The sequence below is a fragment of the Leptidea sinapis genome, chromosome 13 (assembly GCF_905404315.1).
Source record: "Leptidea sinapis chromosome 13, ilLepSina1.1, whole genome shotgun sequence".
In the NCBI taxonomy this organism is placed as follows: domain Eukaryota; kingdom Metazoa; phylum Arthropoda; class Insecta; order Lepidoptera; family Pieridae; genus Leptidea; species Leptidea sinapis.
Window position 1 is genome coordinate 13295137 of NC_066277.1, and position 15547 is coordinate 13310683.

The 15547-nt window shown below is 35.9% G+C and overlaps 1 protein-coding gene across 6 annotated transcripts in view; it reads right to left on the minus strand.

The window, feature by feature from the left end:
- Window positions 1-15547, minus strand: part of LOC126967614 (dystonin) — a 338791-nt gene that overhangs the window by 179253 nt on the left and 143991 nt on the right. For all 6 annotated transcript variants that reach the window (XM_050812155.1, XM_050812167.1, XM_050812166.1 and 3 more), the window contains 2 exons: window positions 5107-5196; window positions 629-799 (listed from right to left, as the gene is read on the minus strand). In XM_050812155.1, coding sequence (XP_050668112.1) covers window positions 629-799; window positions 5107-5196 — 261 coding nt within the window. The remainder of the gene's footprint in view (window positions 1-628; window positions 800-5106; window positions 5197-15547) is intronic.

Sequence of the window (15547 nt, forward strand, 5' to 3'; positions counted from 1 at the left end):
TATAAAACCCAAAGGAAATAGAGAAGTATAAAAATATTTGGCTTTTATTGTTGACAAAAACCAAATCTAGGTAACTAGCTACCAATTACGACAAAAGTGTAACTAGTTAAGTAAGATTAATGAACTGGTTTCTATTATTTCATAATAAAATAAATAATAACAGTTCCACAAACGTTTGAGGCCAGTTGCGGATTACAGTGACGCAAATGTCAATTGTACGCTTCATTATCTGTGACATTTGATTTGCTAATTGAAAACAGAGTAAATACACCTACTAATTAAATATTATCCTTCAACTGCTTCAGTATAATGCGCTTAGTAATGTTCTGATCATTTAAAGTAAAAACAAGTTTGCTATAATGTCAAATTTGCTGTCTCGAATAGCATGTGCGTTTAGAAGTTCTTTGCTTTGTCAGGATTCTCTAGATACTTTTAGATCACAACTATCAAGACCTTTAAATAAGCATTTCTATTAAGGATTCTTTATAAAGTGACCAGCTGATGGATACTCAATTACAATTATAAATACAATTTCGAAAGATGCACCAATTACATAGTTAACCCTATGTGTGCAGAAATCTAGAGAACAATTATTTTCTGACTTAAAAATTAAGATACTACCACTAACCTGGAAATGCAGGATGATGGTCCAGATAAGGCCAAGCGTCAACTTCGGGTTTCCATCGACGATGTCTTCAGCCCTGATGTTCACAAGCTTGATCTTCTTGTACTTGAGGAAGTCCAGCGCCATCTGGACGTTCTGAAGCATGTGGAAGCGCATCCGGCCCCGCTCTCGTGGCTGGAAAGGATCAAACCAAAAGCTTATTAAATGTGGATTCATATAATATTATCTAATAATAATCGTTGGCCAATAGATATATTGGTATTATCTTGATAACCTGCATCACGTCAAAACATCGCAAACTTTATAAACAATACCAACTTTACGAAATGCTTTTAAATCAGAATAAAAAATAACTTTAATTTATCTGTCACTGCTTATTTTGCCTTCAGTCTGGGCGATTTTTACGGGGTCCCCATTTGCAATTTACCAGAGGGAGGCTTCTTTTCACAGGATGCCGACTAAGTGAGTATCACAGCGGTGCCTTTTTCTGCCATGAAGCAGTCATGTGTAACTATTATTGTGTTGGGTTTTTCAAGAATCTCGAGCGGATCTACCACTACCATCTCCACTACTATCAGCTGAACGTCCTGCTCGTCTCGTCAATTACTGTCATAAAAAAATACCTGGATGTGCTTAAGAGTTGAACATACCATACAAGTTGAATTTACACTAGTGCAATTACAGGGCTAATATGAGATGACATCTTATTGTCTGGGTGACGAGCGTAATTACGATGCCGCTCAGAAATTTGTCAAGAATTCAATCAAGAATCCAAAGCAGCACTTCATTCGGTAGAGCGTAACACTACCATCAAGCGAACATCTTGCCCTTCTTCTTTACTTTTTCCCCAATATAACTGAGATTATAGTCTTCTGCATAAATAAATGATAAAACGCATACAAAAGTGAGTGCTGGAAATTAATTTAACTCTCAAACCTTTCCAAACACTCGTGGATCTAACATGATCAAGTGGGGATTGACCCAACCTTTGTCTATAAATATTAAAAGAAGACTTAACGATACATTTTACATGTAAGCGTGTAACACTTTCGTTCCGACATTATTTTAAAAACTACAAATCACGTCGCTTCGGATATTGCGAGGTAGCTTAAGTAAGATTGATGGCGTCTACATAAATTTGAATTAAATTGTGAGCATCAGCGATGCATACTATAATTAAAGACGAGCGAAAGAATACATTAGCTGTTCGTTCGGTGTCAATTTCAATTCGTGGATAAATAAAATATAGAGTATCATTTCTTTAAATACTTTTAAGACTTTACATCTAAATAAATACAAAGATTGGGTGAGGGGTCAACAGTCTGGGAATCGAACTTCTTAGGCAGGGTTGTAGTAACGAACTATAGCAATAACAGACATGTTAAAGTAACAGCAAAATTGAGTTGCACCATTAGACAATGCCTAGATGTTGTCATAACTTTAACTGTTAACCGTAACCGTCCACTCTCCATCGGTTGAAGCTATTGGTAATGTTAAATAGAGACAAGTTTCAAATTAATATTCGATATTAAGATTCGATTTAAAGACAAATATTGACGGAATTAACACTAAAGAAAACTTAAAACATTTGGTTACTGTTAACGTAAAATTTGACTTAAACCTTAACTATAACAGCTAATATGATGCAACCCAACCATAGTATTTCATGGATTCAATGTGCTGATTTCCAGCTGATGGTAATTGATACGCCCTGCCCATTAAAATGTAGTACCGCTGAGGATTCTTGAAAAGCCCCAAAAATGGTATTTAATACCAGTACCATAATCCTTTGCACCGGATGCCGGCTAGATTATGGGTACACCAACGGCGCCTATTTCTGCCGTAAAGCAGTAATGTGTAAGCATTACCGTGTTTTGGTCTGAAGGGCGCCGTAGCTAGTGAAGTTGCTGGGCAAATGAGACTTAACATCTTATGCCTCAAGGTGACGAGCACAATTGTAGTGCCGCTCAGAATTATTGGGTTTTTCAGGAATCCCGAGCAGCACTGCATTGTAATGAGCAGGGTGTATCAATTACCATCCCCTGAACGTCCTTCTCGTCTCGTCCTCTACTGTCATAAAAACAAAATACCTGTATGTAGGTAATAGCCATACAAGTTGAATTAACATGCCATGTTTGGGCGTCAGTAAAAGCGGCGAATCAACAATAATTATTATTAATGTTAACAGTTAGCCTTGTTTCGCGCCAGCTGCGAGCCAGCGGGTTCGACTCCCACCTGCCCCGCGCCCGACTAACTATCACATTCACATATTATATTTATATCCACATTGGATTTTATCATAAGAATTACAAATTAAATTACTTGTTATGGTTTCTTATTCATGAAGCGACCTTATCTGTCTGTTTGTCGCAATCGTAGCATAAAAAATATGACTAAGTTTAGAGTTTCTGTAACGTTGAGAAGATTTTCTGTAATACCGGTTACGTATACAAAACCACGGCGGCGCCTTTTGCAGCCTTTAAGCGCATTTTTTATATGACAATAAGGGACAAGACGAGCAGGACGTTAAACTGATAGTAATTGATACGCCCTGTCCACTACAATGCAGTATACACTTTAATGGAACCGCGGCCAATCATGTCGTATCGTTTATACTTATGGCTAAAATATGTTTAATAAGCGATTGGTATTATTATACGTAATTATTAATAATGTTACCATCCCGAAAGTTTAACATGTTTAAGAACCGGTTTAAATTTAATGGTTATTCATGGTTAAAACCGGTTAAAAAAAATAATAAATACATCGCTAGGTGTGTAAAAGCTAAAGGAGTGTAATATAAATCGGTCAATTCCTAGGAGACGAGCGTACTTACTAGATGGTAGAGCAAGTTGTGAGTGTCCTCGTGGTGACAATCGGTGATTTTATATAGATTTTAATATTTATATTGCCTCATAGATATCACTTACTATGGCTATAAAATGAATTTAAAAGAGGACTACAAACCCACATTGATTGTAATTACGATGAACGATAACGACAATATAATTGTTAATATTCTCAGAAACTAATGAAGCTATTTCCTGTTACGAATGATTTGATGAAGCCTTCACTATTAATAATGCATCTATGAGATACAGTGTGTATTGAGTATATTGGAGAGTTGACATGAAGCAGGATACCGGAGGATTTAACTATTGGGAGACTCCTGTGTACAAAATGCCGGCTGATTTATGTAATTGATGGGCGCCGTAGCTTGTAACATTATTAGGCTAGTGTGGCGGTCTACAAAGCTGTAGAATGACTTTCCTTGTGCGGTGTTTCCAGGACGATACGACATGGGTACATTAAAAAAAAAGCACATACACCGTCCTTAAAGGCAACGCTCCTGTGATTACTCTGGTGTTGCAAGAGAATGTGGGCGGCGGTGATAACTTAACATGAGGTGAACCAAAAAAGGCTAATGCCTAAAAGCTGAGAGCAATCGCAGTATCGTTCACAATTTTGTATTTTCCAAGAACCTTGAGCCTTGAGCGAAACTCATCGGCTGAACGTCTTGTACGTCTCGTCAATTTTTCTCATGAAGAAAAAAACTTCGAAAATCCTGGGATAGTTGAAAAGATACTCGTTAGCTAACTAATTCAGATTTTAAGGATCCTAGCAGCTATGTCACCAAAATTCGACTTTCCTAAGTATGTACTTATTTTATAGGTACTTAAGTATATGCTTCAGGCAAATCGGGTTAAATCTGCCATAAATTAACTGTTATATTGCGAAAGTAAACTGGGATATTCTTGATCAGCATAAATCCTAAGAAAAGCTTGGACTTGGTGAAATTCTAAATTACATCCGAACCGTCTATCCGGTCCTTTACAATCTTTCTAAGCATTTCACATTAATCCGATTAAGCCTCACAACTACATACAATCACAGCTATCTCCACAATCCTAATACACCTCCCTATTTCTTTTTCTATTAGCATCAATCGTTTCATGTCAGTTCTCTTATCTTTCTATAACAGTGCAGTCCATTTTTTTATAATAATAAGGGCCGAGACCGAGCAGTACGTTCAGCTGATGGTAATTGATACGCCCAGCCCATTACAATGCACGACCACTTAGGATTCTTGAGAACCCAAAAATTCTGAGCGGCGCTACTATTGCGCTCGTTACCTTAAGACATAAGATGTTAAGTCCCATTTGCCCAGTAATTTCACTAGCTACGGCACCTATCAGACCGAAACACAATAATGCTTACACATTTCTGCTTCACTGCATAAATATGCGCCGATGTGCACCCATAGTCTAGGCATCCCCTGCAAAAGGAGCCTCCCACTGGTACATGCCTTTAGTCGCCACTTACGACATCCTTGAACCTGTGACTTTCCTATTCTTTTTATGCCCCAGGAAAGCACAGGGCATGTTTCATGTACCGTCCAACAACTAGAACTGACTTAACAACTTATTTAACTCTACATCGTACGATTGAACCTAAAATTGTATATCATATATTATATTTACCAGATGTTCGCCGGACAGCACTTCCAGCAGTGAGATGAGGTTGAGGCCATCGCGCAGGTCTTCGAACAGGTCGGTCACGTGTCGGTTCACCTGCAAATATTATTTCAAGTATTAAATACAGCCTCGATCACGATTGATGTATTGATTTGAGGTCTTTAAAGAGGATCAATATTATATATTATATCAAGTAATTGGTTATTCAGTTCATTTGAAGACAGGTGATCATTTAAACGTATTACTTAGTCATAATCATTTTTTTTTTCATTAGTTTTATTTTCGAGGAGTGACGGTGAAACAACAGCAATAAAGATAATCTCGTGCTTGTTATAAAATTTAACAAACTTTGACTCAAGAATGCCATTTTGTTGTAAAGTATTTCGTCAGTAAAAAAAAGTTAAATAGATATTTTATACAAATAAAAGATACATACTATAATATTTATTTATTTTATTACAGACACAAGATTCGTCCCATTTTTTGAGAATCAATATGGATGGCACATAATACGCTACTAATTACTCGTTTTCCGATTGAATTACGACATATTATGCAAATCAGATTATTATATTGAATTTTTTCTTTCAAAACAACAGAAAAAATGTTAAAGCGCATAGTTTAAGAAAAATATATACAGGTTCTATTGTTTTATAAAACCTACTCTGGCCTTATTACAAAAATGGGTATTTATAAGACTGATTTGTTATCATCAAAACATTACCCATAAAATATAACAAAGGACCAAAACTAAGTTCTAAAATCTAACGAAACTTATAATAATAAAGTTATAACTAAGTATAAATAAGCATCTGAAAAGCGAACAATAAAACTGCAAATAAAATTATACAAAGTACGGCAAGATAATAAAATTATGAAGAGACAGTGAAAGTAATAACTAACTAAACTTTTACTTTTAAAGTCGATTTTATCAAAACAATTTGCGATTAAATCCTACATAATTTGATAAATTTGAATTATTTTACTCAATGTAGAATCGAAATAAAACTTAGGCATAAATAAAACTAAAATCATGCAACACTAAGTAAAGACTTTTTCTTAAAATTAAAATATTAACAAGTTAATTATCTATATAACTAACAACAATGTAAATCAACTTACAAATAACTTATCAAATTAAAATAATGAATCTACTACACAAAAATGTTATTTAATCAAATAATTAGGCCAGGCACGCACTATCTTTTAAAACAATAATTTCTTATTATATTATGCGGTCAGTATGGTAATGCTATTGTTCTGTGCCAGTGTGAAATTGTGAAACCATAATATAATCAATAATCGTAAGAAATATATTTAGATAAACGATTGCTGTAAAATAGTAACAAAAAAACACAGAACTTATTTCTGGGTTCTGTGGAATGTTCGGATTAAATGATCTATGAACACAAAACACTAAGCAGTTTAGATTCTAGACAAACAAGTTTTCTTGCATATTATAGACAAATGCAAACAGCAACAAAAGCTTCGAAAGGACGTTTTCACATTGAGGGATAAGGACACGATATTTTTATATCGTATGATAGCGATGTAGTACCGATATCGGCGGACCAGTTCGGGTTTCATTCGCAGTTCGCCCAATTTAGAGACAAAAGTACAATATGAATGTTTTGATTAATTAATAATTCAATATAAACCAATGCAACTTGTTCACTTGTACTTAGTGAGTCTTACATCTTTGTGCCGTTTGGTGTCGAGACACTTGGGCCGTGGGTCCCAGAGGCGCGGAGTATGTACAAAACACTATCTTCGCGCCTCAATAAGGCTACTGGAAACCCAAGCGCTTGCAGCTATTTTGGTCAACGGATCAGCCTAGCTATCCAACACGGAAATGCTGACAGTATTCTTGGTAATGATAGCTTTTATTTCATGTAATCATAGTATTGTAAATATATCTGTTGCCATTCCAAAATATCGTGCGGCAATATAAGTAGGCGCAATGAATGTCGATACCATCATACGATATCGTGGTCGTCCGAGCTGACGATATAACAATATCGTGTCGTTATCGTTATCGTGCAATGTAAAAACGGCCAAACATGAAGTCTTGTCAGATTTCCTCAGCTGTTATCGCTTTTTATCCAATACGCTGTTGTGTTATCATTAAACGTTTGCCGACGACATAGTCAAAAGAGATTTTTTAAAGAAACACTACGATAAGACTTTTATAGAAATAAAATCACAGTATTAAAAGAACAAACAATAAAAATGAAACTCGTTTCTAGGAGTGATCAAAGTATAAAGCTCGATTTCCAGCTACAGTTAGATCATGGTCCATGCATCTCACACAGCTTACTTGTTGCGGCGGACAGCAGGGCTGGTTGTTCACGACCTCACACACGTGCAGACGGGTGTACGTCTGTCCGAGCAGCGTGAAATATTCAAAAACCTGGATAAGATCACTCGCTATCAACTGCGATAATATACCACGAAGGAACGCAAATAGCAGAACATATTCCCTATAATATTACATTATTTGGTATATTCTCTGTAAGTTCAAACATTAACAACCCCTGTCGTCTCTTAGACTAACCTTAACAAAGTTTTGGATTTATTTCCCTTCAATAGTTCTACAAAAAGATTTTTTTTGTAAAGACAAACAGGGTTAATGGGTTAGTTGCTATAAACACAAACTTGGGTTTTGCTTGGGTAGCATTAGGTTTTAGTTGACAACACCGTTTTATCAATAATGATATTTGTGAAGGTATATATCTAATAAGTATGTAAATACAGTTCAAATTACAGCTATGGAAAAGGAACAAACAGAACGCAACTTTCAGATATTCCATTCGCAATCATTTCGACCATATAATATATATATTATGCATGAGATGCTTTATAAATTCTTTAAATAGTATTATTGTATTTTCATTTCAATTGGAATACTTTCGAGTTTAAAGCCAGCCTAACTTGTTGAATTATTGCGATCGTTCACAAATCTCTCTAAATCCATCATACGTAATGACAAAAAATGTATTCGAAGATTCGAGTTTTTAAACTATTTTGCTTTAAAATTTACTGTATTGACTTGATATTATGCTTTTAAAGGTAAGAAACTCTATGGTAAGGAGTATTCTTATGTGGGTCACAATTCCGGTTGATTCTTGGACAAAAACTGTATACAATATCTGTTTATTTCTCCTCTTGTTCGTTACACTCTTCACATAACGGTTGTGGTGGTCTACAAGTGTTGATAGAGATTATAATATCTACCATATTATAGAGTGCCTCACAATTTGTAGGTATCGCACTTTGTTAGAGGTCACTCGGGTGAACTCATGGAAGGGACCGCCCACAGCAGATTTTATTTGTTCAGTACATCGCATGGGTGACATTCCACGCCTTCTAATTTACCTTTTTTTAATGAAAAAAGGGACGAGGCGAGCATGGCGTTCAGCTGATGGAAATTGATACGCACTGCCCATTACAATGTAGTGACGCTCAGGATTCATTAAAAACCCAATAATTCTGAGCGGACTACAATTGCGCTCGTCACCTTGAGACATAATATGTTAAGTCTCATTTGTCCCAGTAATTTCACTAGCTACGGCGCCCTTCAGACAGAAACACAGTATTGTTTACACGTTACTGCTTCACGGTAGAAATAGGCGCCGTACCTTGGACGGCAAAAGGCTCTATAGACTAAGCCTTACCCGCCTCGATAAGTGTCTGAAAAAAGCGAGCTTAGTCGGGACTATCTTAGATGCTCTGTGATGCCTAGTTCGTACATCGAGACGATTTATTTCCGATAGCCAGTCCACGATAATCTGGTCCATAAGTTTATTACTTATTAAAATTTATCCGATAAATATCAGATATAAAACTAGTTTTTATAAATTATGACCATAAATTGATTCGATTCTTACACTAATCTAATCTTTACTAATTCACAATGAATAACCATAAATTAATAATAGTATAACTTATATGAACAAACCTTCAGGTACTTCCAGTGCTGCGTCCAAGGCAAGACAATGAACAAAGAAAACATTTAAATTTTTACATAATATGTAATGCTAACTAATGTAGATTGTAAATCTAATGTAAATACTAACTATAATTGAAGCGATATGCATCTGCATTGCAAGCCTTATGTTAGAGTTCAGTGATACATGTCTTATATAAAATTAGCTATAGCTACACTAAGTATCTGGGAGTCATCGCAGGCCTCCTAGGTGCACTAAATCAAACTTTTATCATAATCTGATCAACGGTTTCATAAAACAGAAGTATCAAACATCAACCTTTTTCTAATCAATATTTTTATAGTAAAAATAAGATAAATAAATATTGCTAAACGTTGCATTAGATTACAATGACTCACGCCAGTGATTAAAGATATCAATTTGCCACGGTCCTGGTAGGATACCTGATAGGTTCTTACAGGGCTTTCTCCACTAACAACAAACGTTTTATAAAAACTCTTTAAAGTGGGACCTACTCTAAGCACTGGTTTTCCTGCTCTGCCTGTATGGAGTAGGAACGTGAATAATCATGAGACGAGAAAGGCAAAGGGTTGATGAATTCGAGATGTGGTGTTGGAGGCGAATATTAGGAATACTTGGACGGCCAAACGCACCAATGCATCAATCCTGAACCAGCACCGAATAAAAACTTGCTAGTCCACCATATGCAGACAACGTATTCTTTCGTATTTTGGCCACACAATGCGCTGAGGTGGACGTAAGCTCGGAAAAATAATTGCGGTTCGAAATACCGAAGGCAAAGATCGCGCGGTCGTTCTACAACAAGATGGAACGACCGAATTAAATACTAGTTATCGAAATTCTTCGCAGTTGTAAGAGACGCGCTGTACAGAATCCGGTGGAGGTAGATCGTTCGCTTCAGATGCAGCCTTAATGCTGACCACGATCCTCAGACATGAGAGACCAACCCCAGAGAGAGCTTAAAGTGGGTGACTCCTTTGCACAGTAAGCCGGTTAGATTATGGGTACTACAACGACGCATATTTCTGCCGTGAATCAGTAATGTGCTTCGGTCTGAAGGGCGCCGTAACTAGTTAAATTTCTGAACAAATGAGACTTCTTCTTATGTCTCAAGGTGATGAACGCAATTGTAGAACCACTCAGAATTATTGGGATTTCCAAAAATCCTCAGCGGCACTGCATTGTAATGGGTAGGGATCTATTGCCCCTGTCCCTAATTTTCATTAAAGAAAAAAAAAGAGCGAGAGATACTTTTGATCCGAGATACTTTAGTATACGAACAACGCGAAAGTATGTTCCTTTTACTTTCTCGAACTTCTTTGATATTAACAATTTTAAATGATGAGATGTTACTTTTTATTATATTCAAATCCATGAATTACGAGCATATGATTGGAGCGGTAAGCGCCTGCCGCCTGTACATTCATTATGTGGCCCATTAATCATATCGGATGAATCACAAATTCCTGGGAGATAATCCTGTTTATACCGTTACGATATTGCTTTGAACAGTTATTGCTTACATACAATATGTTTTATATTTAGAACTCACACAAACTTACCACTAACACCACACTAAACTTTAACGTCATTACACGTTATATATAAACTTGATATACATCTATTTACCTTATATACATTGTGGATGGAACAGAATAATATAAAAATCGCGATACAAAAATAGTTGTAGATCGTAGCTGGGCGAAAATTTAAAGTTGTATGTATTTTCCAATGCTGAATCATAATAAAATAAAAAATTGTCAAAAGAATAATTTGAATATTTTTTTTTGGGGTGGGTCACCCTTATCATTTAGGTGTATGGAAAATAGAAGTTGGCCGATTCTCAGACGCATATCGGGTAGATATGCACACAAAATTTCATACAAATCGGTTCAGCCGTTTCGGACGAGTTTGGTAACAATCACCGGTAAACGAGAATTTTATATATTAGATTATACCACTTCACACTATACTAGAGGAAGTTCATCATCGAGTTTTATTCTGTTTTCTTCCACAGAACTATGAATCTAAAATAATGTATGGTAGATTCTAGCTTTTGAAAAAATATTTAAATTTCATAGTTTACGTAAAATAAAATTTCCCGAGAAACGCTTCGAGGCCGCCATATTTTAACACACTCTCTTAATATAATCAAAACCCACATATTTTGATAAAGCTTTGCACACGGGTGGGCAATGCTTCGTAGGCGTGCCATATCTTTTGTCCAAATACGGCGATGTACAGCCACTAGACAGTGTTGCTAGGTCAGCCGACACCTACCATCATATTACCACTCGAATTACGTCAGAGATTCGTCATAACGCCACGCTACATAGATTGCGTCATGGATTAAATTGATATTAATGAATACAAAAACTAACAACTTGCGCGATGACCGTACAAAGAATTGCCTTTTTAGGGTAATATTTACGAGACTGGCTCGAGTACGCCTACTTGGGCGTAGTATTAGTTGCCGCAATTTGGGACTACGCCTGCGGTATCCATCTAGTTGGAGCGCAGAGTTGACCAATCCTTAATCTAAGCTTGCAATGTTTGTAAAAACTTTTACTACGTGATAAATAAACAGGAATAGCGAACTATTTAGACGCGATGAGCGATTGACAAACTACTCGATATCTACCTCGAGGTTTCCGCGCGCGCGTGTTTATTGTCGCGTAGCAACGCATCGACGTACATGAGGAGAATTGTCAAACTTCAGGGGCATTGATAAATTCAACAGCTCCGAAAACAATACTCGTAGCTCAGCGGCAAAGTGTTTACTTCAGACGCTGTAGACACGGGTACTATACCTACCAGTGCATGGAATTTCTTGGGTTTCGTAAAGTTAAAAAAGTTTTTAGTAAGTTCAGGATCGGAATCGAACAGAGAAAAAGGGATAGAAAATGTGTAAGCAAGATAAAAATAGAAGAAATTTTAAACTAGAAACTAGTACAATTTAAATTTAAAGATGGAATGGAAGAGAATCATTTTGAAAATAGAACAGTCCGGGGGTATATAAGCCGTACTAAGCAAGGCCTACGGCAGTTATAGATAAGACAAGAAAGTGAAAAGGAAAAGAAGGAAGAGAAGAAGAAGTGAAGTGAAAAGATATCCAGGAGAAGAAGACGATAGAGAGAACTAGTGTTCGGTGCGGTGTGATCTGCTGAAGACACCGCTATCAGCAAGAGGAACAGCGGCAGACCGGCGAAGTGCAAGTTCGGAGAAGTGAACGCAATAAAGGCTCGTTCCTATAAACTTTGTATTCATTTTCCAATCCCTGACCTTGTCAGTATGTTTACCAAACTAAAGAAGAGTATAACGCACGCGTGACGGAGCCTTAAGGCGCGCCATACCTCAATATCCACAAAAATTGGTTTCTTAGAGTCGATTACAACATAACGTAATGCAAATATTCCGACGCAAAAAATACATTACAAAAAGAAGGACTTAAATAAAAATTTGAACCGAAGAATATTTATATATAATTTGAAATATCCAATAAAAAATTTGGAAGTTGCTTCCCAAAAATAAACTTTGGAGTTAAAAATCTCTGAATTTTCAGCGATAACATTCTTTTTTTTTAAGGAATTTAATAGGATTAGTATTTTTCTAAAACTTAACCGAACAATTATTCAATTTAATATGTATATTTTGAATAAACAAAAGAAAACCAGTAAAATAAATGCCCATTTGCAGCTTAGCGACATGATCAACACAAATATTGTACTATTGGTTGTGCGTTTACAATCCAAGTCAGTCCGCGCCTTAAATATGACAACAAGCCTATTTATTAAACATCAGTATGCATTATTATCAGTGGCTTAAACAGTTCCCACATTCGCGAATTATTATGCAAATCTAAATGTGGGAACGTCTTCAGAAGAGGCTTCCATTACAAATAACGTTATCGAGTCATATCGCGCAACAGAGAGCTCTCTGTGAAAGTAATATGATAAACGCGATAATGTTCTCTTTCAAGGGTTCGCAACTGATCCGGTTAACTGGAGCGAGCATTCATCTTGTTAATTAAATACATGTGTCCGAAGTCCACTCGTTTTCTGCGCTAAAAGACTAATGGCCGCTTTCTGCTAAAATTCTGTTCAAATCGAACGCAATTGATGGGCACAGTTATATTTTTATACGTATAAAACTAGCTGGCCCAGCAAGCGTTGTATTGCCATATAAAGTTATAAAAAAATTCAATAATTAAATTTTTGGGGTATAATAAAACACATGGCGACCTATTTATTCTCAGACCTATCAAATATAACGTACATAAAATTTATTATATTCGATTACTATCTATCTTGCAACTCTATGGCGTATCTGTGGATGGAATAGAATAATATAAAAATAGGTGTTGATCGTAGACGGGTAAAAATTTGAAGTTGTATGTATTTTTAATGCTGAATCATAATAAAATAAAAATAAAAAAATCATCACAAAAAAATAGATGTTGGCCGATTCTCAGACCTACCCGATACAGACACAAATTTTCAAACAAATTAATTGGTTTAGCCGTTTCTGAGGAGTTTGGTAATAACACCAGGACACGAGAATTGTATAAATATAAGATAGGTATTATCGTCTACGAAGGAAAGGTACGCATATTATCAAATCCATCCATACTTTGTGTCTAGATTATATCAATTTTGACACAAATCAGATGAAATGAAAGTACGTTCCTGATGTATAATAATAATAACACTTTTTTTTTACGTTCAACGTGTTAATTGCAACAACCCCAAACATAGATAAGCAAATATTAGAATGTTGCAAGAAGTGTCGTGCAATTAACATAATTTTTTTAAAGCCCTCAAAAATTTATATATATAATGCATGTTCAAATACTTTCGATTTCAAGTTAAAAGTCATGTTCAAATACTTTCGGTACTTTATGTCCGAGGATGTCCCATAGCACCCAAATTTATGCTATAAATTTTAATAGTTCACAAAAATAGGTGTAATAGTTCCACCATAAAATGTTTTAGTAACGAAAAATCACTTAAATTTTAATTTATTACCCCAAGACAACACTAATACTGATACTAATACATACATCACAGCAAAAGGAGTAACATAAAAGTCCGCGATCAATTAATGACAATAATAAGAAACTATAAAACTGAAAATGTAAACATTCAAACAGCACCACAATAGACTATTAAAAGACACAACAACAAACATTGTGAACCGACTCACAAACAATTACATGTTTTACAGAAGAAACCGTTATTGGGAGTAGAAGGGAACTACATAGGAGTAACGGGAACATAAGAACCAAAGGATGTCATAATCCTATCAATCTGAAGTACTCGTGTCTAAGTCAGAAGTGACATAATCATAATTCTAGAATATAAGATTACCATGGGATAGCTCCCGAAAGACTATAATTATACAGGAGACTGAAAGAGTCAAGCAAACGGCAAAAAAATGAGTAAAAACCTAACGGCACGTACCGCATCAGATGCTATATAATAGCGATTCGGAACATTTAGGAACTGCGTGCTTCTCCGAAAGAATTGTTTGATCGGAGAATTATACGATTACTGTTATGAAAAGATTTTATAAAACTAAACCCAAAATGCTGTTCTCTAAACTGAAGAACTCAGTTCAGCCCAGCAGGCCCTAACAAGACCTTTGCCTATTACTTTACCATTACATCAGGATATGACTTAATTTCTAACAGTTGATTGTCTTTAAACAGCGTAGAAGACTCAAAAGCCAGTGTAAAGATTTAGCTGCGCCATGTCCCAGATAGTGACGTCACTGCATGACTATAATTTATCATATTGCAAGCCAACTGTTTACATTCGAAACCCTCAACAAAGGATGTTGTTGCTGAACATGAGTCATATAAGCGGAATGTGTAAGCCGGGACCCAACTTAGTCATCTCAGGGGTTTCGAAATGTTGGACTTACTAACCGTGTATCCAACAAGGTTACGTAAGAGCCAAAGCTGACTAAATATATTAACAAAATAAGTAAGTTTTTGTTCAACAGCCATTAAGAGTCTAGAAAACAAATATAAAATTAAACGAAAACGTATAATAACTAGTCTGACCATAATAATTAATTTTACAAATTTAAAACTTACAGCTTTTTTTAAGATGGGGCAGTAAAGTCCTCGAATAGCGATCACGTACCGGAAGTCGTAGACCTGACAAGATGGACCGACGATCTGGTCAAGATCGTCGGAATACGTTGGATGCGGGCAGGACCGATCATCATATCTTTGGGTGAGGCCTTTGTCCAGCAGTGGACGTCTTCCGGTTGAGATGATGATGATGATTCCTTTTATTTATTATGAAACCGTTTATTATGATAGAAACTTTGATCCTATCCCACGATTTCACATATTTTTTTCTAAGTTAATGTTAAATCTTATAAAAGAACAAAAAGATAATCATGAGAAATTTAGATTCCCGCTAGGATTCTTTTGGGTATCTTAAAAGAACTTGAAGTAACTTGAAGCTTGG